The 9421-nt window shown below is 34.5% G+C and overlaps 1 protein-coding gene across 1 annotated transcript; it reads left to right on the forward strand.

Moving 5' to 3' along the window:
* Positions 1–4972: 4972 nt before the first annotated feature.
* LOC136815731 (tuftelin-like) lies at positions 4973–5563 on the forward strand. The gene has a single exon (XM_067072176.1). It carries the CDS (start codon positions 4973–4975, stop codon positions 5561–5563), a length of 591 nt encoding a protein of 196 aa, XP_066928277.1.
* Positions 5564–9421: the final 3858 nt, after the last annotated feature.

The raw sequence follows: 9421 nt of genomic DNA on the forward strand, positions 1-9421 counted from the left end.
TTCTAAAAACACATATTCTTCAAAAGTAAGCCCTCTTGAGCAAAAAAACATCTATCTCATAAAAAAATGAGTAATTTGACTAAGAACATTGATGTATGCTTATTAATAGTGATTCTTATAGATAAACATGCGTTTTTTGAGCCAACAAAATTTTTTTTGCAAAAATCTGCTTGAGACATCTTTTACCTATGATGGTACCCTGATTTCATACAAAAAATCAGAAAAAATTAATGATCCAATTTTTCACAAAGTCCAAAAAACCCGATTTTTAGCCGTTTTTTGGCCCAAATTTGCCCAAAAAATTATTTTTTCAAAAATCAGGCTCCTTCACATTCGAGGGTTTATAGTTATGCAACTTTGTGCAAAAAATCATAAAGAATGAAAGTGCCAATCTCGAGAAAAGCTAATACCTAAGTAATTGATAATGTGCTTATAAAAAAATATCGAATTTGGCCAGTTTTTCTACAAAAACACGCCAAGCAGTCAAAATTTCCTGTCTAAACACACATATTCTTCAAAAGTAAGCCCTCGTGAGCAAAAAAACATATATCTCATAAAAAAAATGAATAATTTGACTAAGAACATTGATGTATGCTTATTAATAGTGATTCTTATAAAATAATTGCCGAAAAGAGCAATAATTGCCGTTTTTATCTTTAACACCCAACTGTCAACAGAGCGTTTTATTATCAATTAATTAGGGGGCACTCGTTTTTTAAACGACAGCATGTACCGCCAAAAAAATGGCTTCCAAAATCAGATCCTTACAGTACCGTCTTTGAGCAGTGAAAAGGTACCCTTACAGTGCATTTTACCGAATGTTTCTGACCCTTACAATGTAGTTTGATTTCATATCTTATTTTGCTGAAGCCACCTGAAAACGAGATGTCGACACAATGAATGTGCGAAACAAATCAAAACGGGTACAAGTCAAAACTTTTAAAGATACATCATATTTTAACTGCCAGACTTGCAACTCAGAAGTCCCCAAACAAACCCTTACAGTGTATCCAGCTAAAAGAAGACCCTTGTAGTGCGCTCTATCAAAAGTAAAACCCTTACAGTGCATTTTGAGGGCTCCAAAAAACCTACCCTAAAGGGCGGCACATGCCGTGCGTCAGACCATACGAGTCTTCCCCAGGATCTTACACAAAAGATTAAGAATATCCCTGATGAAAAGAAAAAAACACCATTCTTATAATAAACGCAGTAATCTATCACTCATGTTTTGACCAGAGGTTACAGGCAAAGCATGTTCTTAGTATTTCGCATTTTTGAGCATCATTTTTCTTACCAAATTGTTCTTATAAATAAGATAAAAAGACTACTGGCTACAAAGCAGATAAATGCTACACCACCCTGACAAGCCATATCCGTAAATTACACACAAGAAAATGCCGACCACATCACTTATGATGGTAAAGGAAAAAACATTACAGAATCACTTGTTTGTAGCACAAGAATAAAAAAGGGGTGATTTTCCTTGACAACAAACATACGTTTGAAAAAAGAAATTCTCAGAATGTTCTTTTAAGTAGATAAAGAAAAGCTTATGTCGTCAAATTACATCATGATATCACAGTGTGGTGTAATCAGGCCCTTATCATTCCTTTTACATACACAATAGAATTTGTTGTATTTATAAAAGCTCATTTGGTTTACAAGTTTGATATAAAACATAAGTTATCAAAGAGAAAACCATGACGGTTCTATGTTCGGTCTAGCTGTAGAATGTTCAATTTGTTGTGATTCTATGGTTTGGAAACATTGAATTCTCTTATCAACATAGCATCAAGTATCAAGTAACCATTTACATTTGATGTAAAACAGTATAGCTCACAAAGCTGACATTGGCTACTTAATATAAGATTTCGAAGTGACTTATTATAAGGAGTGATTTATTATAAGGAGAGTTTTATTATAGGAAAAGATTCTAGAAAAATAATTTCGTTCTCCGATTTTAAAGCAAGATGAGCTCGTCCACAACTAAACGTTCAGATATAATGGTTGACAGAGCTGTTAACGAGGAAACGAAAAAAATGAAGAGAAAATACGAGCAACAAATACGAGAGTTGGAGCTGGAGAGAGATGAAGAAATCAAAGCAAGAGAGAGAATGCAACGTGCTCATGAATACTATATCAAACGAGAAGAAGAAAGATTGAAGGAGAAACAGAATGAACTTGAAACAGCGAGGAAAGAATTAGAGGACATCAAAATGAGAGAAAATCAAGAAAATAACGCGACATATACATCTACTTCACTTGGAGATGATTCAATAGATCGAAAGACTTTTCCACGTTTTTACACCAAGCTCGAAAGGTTAACATGGGGTATCGAAACCTATTTTGAGCGTAAAACGAGTGATGTGGAATTATATGATTCTTATGAAGCATGGTTTGCAGACGTGTCAAAATTGATGGCTAATAGAGCTATGTATTTGAATGTTAAACTGTTTTTCTTGAAGAAAGAATTCGAGTCGAAGTCTCAAAATAAGTTATACCTTCATAATCAAAAGGTCTCGGGCGAGGAAGACAAATCAATGAACGATAAATTCACTTTTGAACTAGATGTTGCGAAAATAAGCAATTCATTCTGGGAGAAAGGACACTTCGTATTGCTCCACCCCAGTCTCCAAAAAAGTTGTTCACATTTTAAAAGCTTTCAGGTTGCTGGATTGTCGGAAGAGTATTATCATGGAGATAAAAATTCCGCAATCATTTTCGGAACACTTGATGAAAATTTGTTGCGACAAATACACAGCTTGTAGATAATACTGAAAATTTATCATTGTTCTTAGTTTTATCTGATAGTCTAGATAGATCAATTCTTAAAACACATTACTAGTATAGGAAATTACCTAAAAAAAATTAAAAATGCACCCATTTTTTGTAAATATCCATGGATTTCAATCCTTACAATGATGTTTTAAGTTTTCATGGAGCCGTAGCCTCATATCATATGCAGCATTTCATTTTTCTTTATTTGAGCTTTTTAATATTTCCTCTTCGTCTCTCCTTTTAGCAAAACATTAAAATTAAAAAAAAGATCAGCCAAAGAGAATGTCATCTGCAAATAGGCCTAAACTAAATGTACGCACAAGAACACTGGTCAACGAAAAAGTGGGGAATGTCAAGAAGGGTTATGAAGAAACAATTGAGAGATTGAAAAACGAAATTAAAGGAATAAAATATGAAATGAAGACAGAAAGGGAAAAACATCCGGGGAAAATTGACAAAATTGAAAATGAGTACCACACGACAAGAGACACTTTAGGCATTGTGAAAGGCCAGATTGAAGATATCAAAATGAAAATTGGACCACACGATGATATAGAACATATGGTTTGGGGAGCTGAAACATTTTTCCAAGGAAAGAAATTGAGTCATATTTTATACGACTCTTATGAGGAATGGTTTGAGGGAATTTCGAAAATGATGGAGGACAATACTCCGTATAGGACATCAAAATATATTTTTATGAAACGAGATATGAATTACTTCGAGACACATCCAGAATGGTATAAAAAGTATATTTTCCGAGGAGTCGAGAGCGATGACCCTTGGGATGCTTTCGACTGTACAGATGACCATATGTTCATGTTTGAAGATCTTTTCAGAGGATTATGGGAAAAAGGTAGTTTTGTGTTACTCCATCCGAAGAAAGTTGAACAATGTTTGGAGTTTGAACGAGCCTGGCATGAAACGGAATATGGGCGCAGGAGTAATTTCAGCACGTGGAGTATCAAAGATATTCCCAGTGATTTCCATGAACCAGGTTTTGCAATGATGGTTGGAGTCTTGAATAAAATCTCTTTGTAAATAGCATCTGGTTTTAATTGTACCAGTGATCGAACATTTTTTGAGTACAATTGTCGATTAAACACGAAAAGGAAATTGTAGTTTGAGTTCATAGGATAAGGTTCAGATTACAATCTTATTCTGCTTCAAAAAAGACCCTATCTAAAAATTTTGTTAACACAGTGACCTTGAATGCGGCCAAAAGCTCAAAATGTTCTACTTTCTACTAAGACACCCATACGAGGGACTGATTTTTGACTAAGAAGGACTTACTTTTCAATTTTGGGTTTTCTAGTATCCTACCGGAGAAAGTTCATGTATTTTTTATATTAAGCATAACACATATAAGCATATGAAGGCTCAGATTTGCAGATTTCCTAACCATACATAACATAAGCATATACACCAGCTCGAAATATTTTTCAATTTGTCGATTTTCTTGCGTCACACTTGCTTATAAATAAAACATGTACTAGCTCTGGGATGGCAAAATTAATAGTCAATTCAAAGTGTTTACGAAAAGAAGTTTCGCATATGATGGTAAATCACACTAGCAAATTTTCCATTTTGTTTAAAAGACTATCAAACCTCATGTCTCGGCACTTATCGAAAACGAAAAAAATATACATCAAAATTTAAATTGAAAAAGGTCCACGATAGAAAATTCATACTTTTTAATCGGACTGCAAATTCTTCTTAATTCTTCAAAATACCAGGCTATTCTTATTCATTCTTAGGCTTTTGCCGAATTTCAGCCTCGTGTTATCATAAAATTACTCTAAAAAAAGCGAATATCGACTACTTTTTATAAATCGTTGAATCCTTGACTAGAGGACATAATGAAATTAGCCAAACTCAAACAATAAAAGAGTATGTTAATTGACCTGCTTTGTGTGTTATCAAATTAAATAAAGATGTTGTAGCAGCAATTATAAAAGTTCTTTTCTAATACTAGGTTGTCGTCATGTAAATAAAGCCTAAACTTGTAATTGGAAACAGCTTATTTAAAAACCTCAAATTCTTAATAGAAGGAATTATATTGCAAGCTTGGTAAAGAAGACGGATGAGGTTATCGTTTTAATAAAGGCAGGAAAATATGGAAAGAAACTTAGCTCATTGTGATGAAAGAAATTTGGCTCATTGCGCTGGCAATAATTCAACTGAAAACGGCAACATGGCAAAACTGAAAGAAGACTACGAAAGACAAATCCAAACTTTAAAGTTGGAACACAAAATTCAGTTGTTAGAAATGGACAATACTAATAAGACAAAGATAATGGAAGCTACTCAAACATTACAGGAGAGATGTCTGGCCTTGGAGAAAGAAAACCAAGCGTTGAAGCATGAAAATCAAATCATGAAGCTCAAATCCGAACATGAAAGTGATTTGAGAAAATCACTGATAGGTTCTGACAATCACGTGACTGTTGAAACATTACGTAATGATATTGAAGGTTTGAAGGCGAACAGCAATAATCAACAGCCAATGAGTGAGAAACTGAGCAACTTGGAGAAGACTGTTGCAACATTACGTAATGATATTGAAGGGTTGAAGGCGAACAGCAAAAATCAACAGCCAATGAGTGAGAAACTGAGCAACTTGGAGAAGACTGTTGACACATTACGTAATGATATTGAAGGGTTGAAGGCGAACAGCAAAAATCAACAGCCAATGAGTGAGAAACTGAGCAACTTGGAGAAGACTGTTGCAACATTACGTAATGATATCGACGGATTGGCAGGGACAACAAATTCTCCAAGCTAAAATGAAAAGGCACAAAATCTTGAATGGGAAAGACACAAAAACTTGATACTGTATCATATTTTCTTCCACACTATGTGGGACATATAATACGTCGAGATATTAATTAAACTCTCCCAATGAGACACTAAAAAACTCCTTGTCGTATGAAGTTTCTAAAAATCAAAATAAAAATAAAAATATTCTCCTCTCAAATACAAAAAAACTCTCACAGATAGAAATTAGCATAAAAATTCTCGAAAAGAAGAGAAATTTCTTGAAAATCTATCGTGATAAACAAATAAAAACCACTCAACTGGAAAGGAGAATAAAAGAAAGAAAATTACAAAAATTATAAAACACATAGAAACAAAAGAAAATGAATTCGTAACAAAAGACAACTTATTATGATAACAAGCGTCTCTAAAAAATCGGAAAACGATTTTTGTTTAATAAGCTCTATGCTATTAACTCCAGTCCCATAGCAATTAAACAAAAAACAGATGAACAATTGTAATAAGTAAGCTAATAAAACATATAACAACCAGGATAATACCGACTGGATTTTTTCCTCTAACCTGGTTCTCGTATGATAAACTCAGAACTTTTTTAAAATGGATAATAAATAATAATGGATATAAAATTCCTCTATTATACCTTGAGGAAAATCTAATTTGAGTAAACTATATGCTTGTTATGTTCTTTTCCTCAGACTCATTCTCATCAATCCCAAGTTTTCAACCTGAACCCGAAATGGACCCGCTTCAAGCAGAGCTTGAGCGTCAAAAAGAGGATTTAAAGCCATCATGGTCGGGACCAACTGAGAAGGAAAAGATCTACATCGAAAAGTACAAATCCATATCGATACAATCGTTGATCGCCAACCGTGAACTACTCAAACTAAAACAACACCAGAAAGACAACACCGTACCAAATGGACTACTCCCTAAAATAAGCTCCATTCGGAGCTTATCCTCAAATAACAAAGGGAAATGGGACCAAATCCTACGGAGTACAGCCAACCAATTGAGAAACTTATTAATCACTCACTATGAGGAATGTCTAAAGGCGAGAACAGACGAGATTGAGCTGGTAAAGAAAGAGCTGGCGCCAAACCTTCAACTCGCAGCCTTCAAAGAAGCAAAGAAAGAGTATGACGAAATCGAAGAAAGAAAAACCCAACAACAACAACAACAAAACACACAAAACACACCAAAGGCAAACAACACACACAAAAGAAAATCTATGAACAATAATTACTCCAACAATAAACGAAGAAAAACACAAGACTTTACACCACGAAAACACCATCAACAAAAAAACTGACATATTGTGTAAATAGTAATGTAAATATTTCTTTAGAAAACAATGTACATATTTCTTTAGGACCAACATTAAAAAGTGAAAGTGAACCAAAAAGTTGTATAAATGTTAATAATCCCAAGGATTATTCGGCTGAATGTAGTTTCAAAACTAAGGAAACTAACCAAAACATAAGCCAAAACACAATCTCAAAGAATCTGAGTCATAAAAATAACATTATCAACCTTTCAAAGAAATTCAAACTCAGAAAAACTGACAGAGAAGTACTAGAAAAAGGTCTGACTTTTGTCCCTACACCTATGAAAATGGATGTGAAATCTCTAATTTTATCTGCACTTGAACAACTTTTTAATAAGATGTCCACTATTTATTTCTTTAGCAAAAATCATAAACGGGTAGGAATGAAAAAATTGTACAGAAAAAGTAACTGGAAAGCACCACCTCCTAAGAACAAGTCTCTAAATATTTTCTTCTGGAAAACAAGGAATGAAATTATTAACTATATAGAATCCAAAAAATTCCTTACTACCACAAATAATCTAAACCCTGCGCAAACAAAAGCGTTGAAATTATTGACAAAGGGGAAGGATATTATTATAAAAAAGGCTGACAAAGGTGGTGCCATTGTAATCCTTGACAAAGACGACTATATAGTCAAGGTCATGAACCATTTAAATGATCAAGTATCTTATGAAAAAGTCGAAACCAACCCACTCAAGGATTTACAAAAGGACATAGAATCTTTTCTTTTAACGATTCTTTACTCGTACAAGATTGATAAAAATACATATGATTTTCTTCTCCCACCCGCAAATCCAAGGACAAGTCTTTTTTACATCCTTCCAAAAATTCACAAACTAAATATTCCTGGAAGACCGATTGTATCCTCGATAAATTCACTCACAGAGAATATATCAGAATTTCTAACACATTGCATCCAACCTTTACGTGCAAAATTGAGATCACATATCAAAGACTCTAACGATTTCATGAAAAAATTGTTTGGAGATAATAGAGCAAAAAACTTGAAAAAAGATACTTTTCTTGTATCGGTTGATGTGGTTTCACTTTATACTAATATACCTCACGAGGACGGGATTGACGCATGTATACATTATATAGAAAAACATCGTCAAGATTTACCGCCATTCACCCCAAACAAAACTATTCTTAAAACACTTTTTCTATTTGTCCTACAAAACAATTTTTTCCTATTCCAGGACAAATTATACAAACAACTATGGGGCACTGCGATGGGCACGAGGCTAGCGCCGGCTTATGCGGATTTGTTCCTAGGCAAACTCGAGGAGGAACATATACGTGAAAAATATGTTAACCACATACTGTTCTATAAAAGGTTTTTAGATGATATATTTCTAATCTGGGAAGGACCATTGTCCTCATTAAGAGAATTTTTCTCCTACCTAAACACTATTCATCCGAATATGAAATTCACTTTTGAATTCTCGAAAAGTGAAATACACTTTCTTGATATGACAATATACAAAAGTGACGCTAATGATCTGATGACAAAACTTTATATCAAACCCACGGATACTGGTACATTACTTCATTATACCTCCTATCATCCAAAACATGTTTTTACAAACATTATTTACACACAAGCACTGAGATATCGCATGCTAACCACAAGCGATGAGGTTTTAAAACTCGAACTGAATTTTCTCAGGAATAAACTAGTCACACGGGGTTATCCAAAAAAACTTATCAAAATTGAATTTTCAAAAATAAAAAACATGACGCAAATAGAGTGCCTATATGGGAAAAGAACCAGTCTCAAGAAAAAAACAAACCAACCCATTAGAGATCATGTTTTCAAGGAACCGCACGAAACGAAGGGTCGACTACCCTTTATAATCCCTTATAATATAAGCTTCAATGACCTGATGAAACACTTGACCAAACATTGGTACATAATTATGAATAGTAATGAACTTAATGAGCTCTTCCCAGAGAAACCTTTTATTGTATATAAACGCAATAAAAATCTAAAGGATATATTAACCCAAACTAAATTCTCATGAAAAAGAGCATGACAAAGAGCATGAAAAATATTTTTCATACAACCTAAATAAAATCTTTTACTCAATACCTACAAAATAATTTATCCCTCATTTATTATCAGAATATTTGTACATCCAACCAGAAATATTCTTTCATTATTTTATCTTCACCATCCCACCCCTCAACCCACCTCTGCCTCGCTATTCACTTTCCCCGCCCGTTCTCTCGGTTTGGGTTTCGGTCCGCCCCCGTACCCACCCAGCCCCGCCCCGCCCCGCCCCGTCTTTTAGGTAGGGTTACACCTTTGCTCGGGTCTCGCCCCAGTCTCACTATTCACTTTCTAAACTTATTCACTTTCTCCACCTCTTCTTTTCGCTTGGGTTTCGCCCTTTTGTCAAAACTGCCACCACCCTGCCCGCCACTCCCACCCTTACCGCCCCTGTCTCAACGTGGTTTATTCGATCTATACCGTCTCGTTTATTGGACTGCTCTCCCTACCACTATGCCACCCTGTCCTGGTTATCTAATTTCATT

The sequence above is a fragment of the Clytia hemisphaerica genome, unplaced genomic scaffold, assembly GCF_902728285.1.
Source record: "Clytia hemisphaerica strain Z4C2 unplaced genomic scaffold, Clytia hemisphaerica genome assembly, whole genome shotgun sequence".
NCBI classification, from domain to species: domain Eukaryota; kingdom Metazoa; phylum Cnidaria; class Hydrozoa; order Leptothecata; family Clytiidae; genus Clytia; species Clytia hemisphaerica.

Bases quoted from the DNA above. Each gene is read 5' to 3' on its own strand.
- LOC136815731 (XM_067072176.1), top strand. From the start codon at position 4,973: ATGGCAAAACTGAAAGAAGACTACGAAAGACAAATCCAAACTTTAAAG.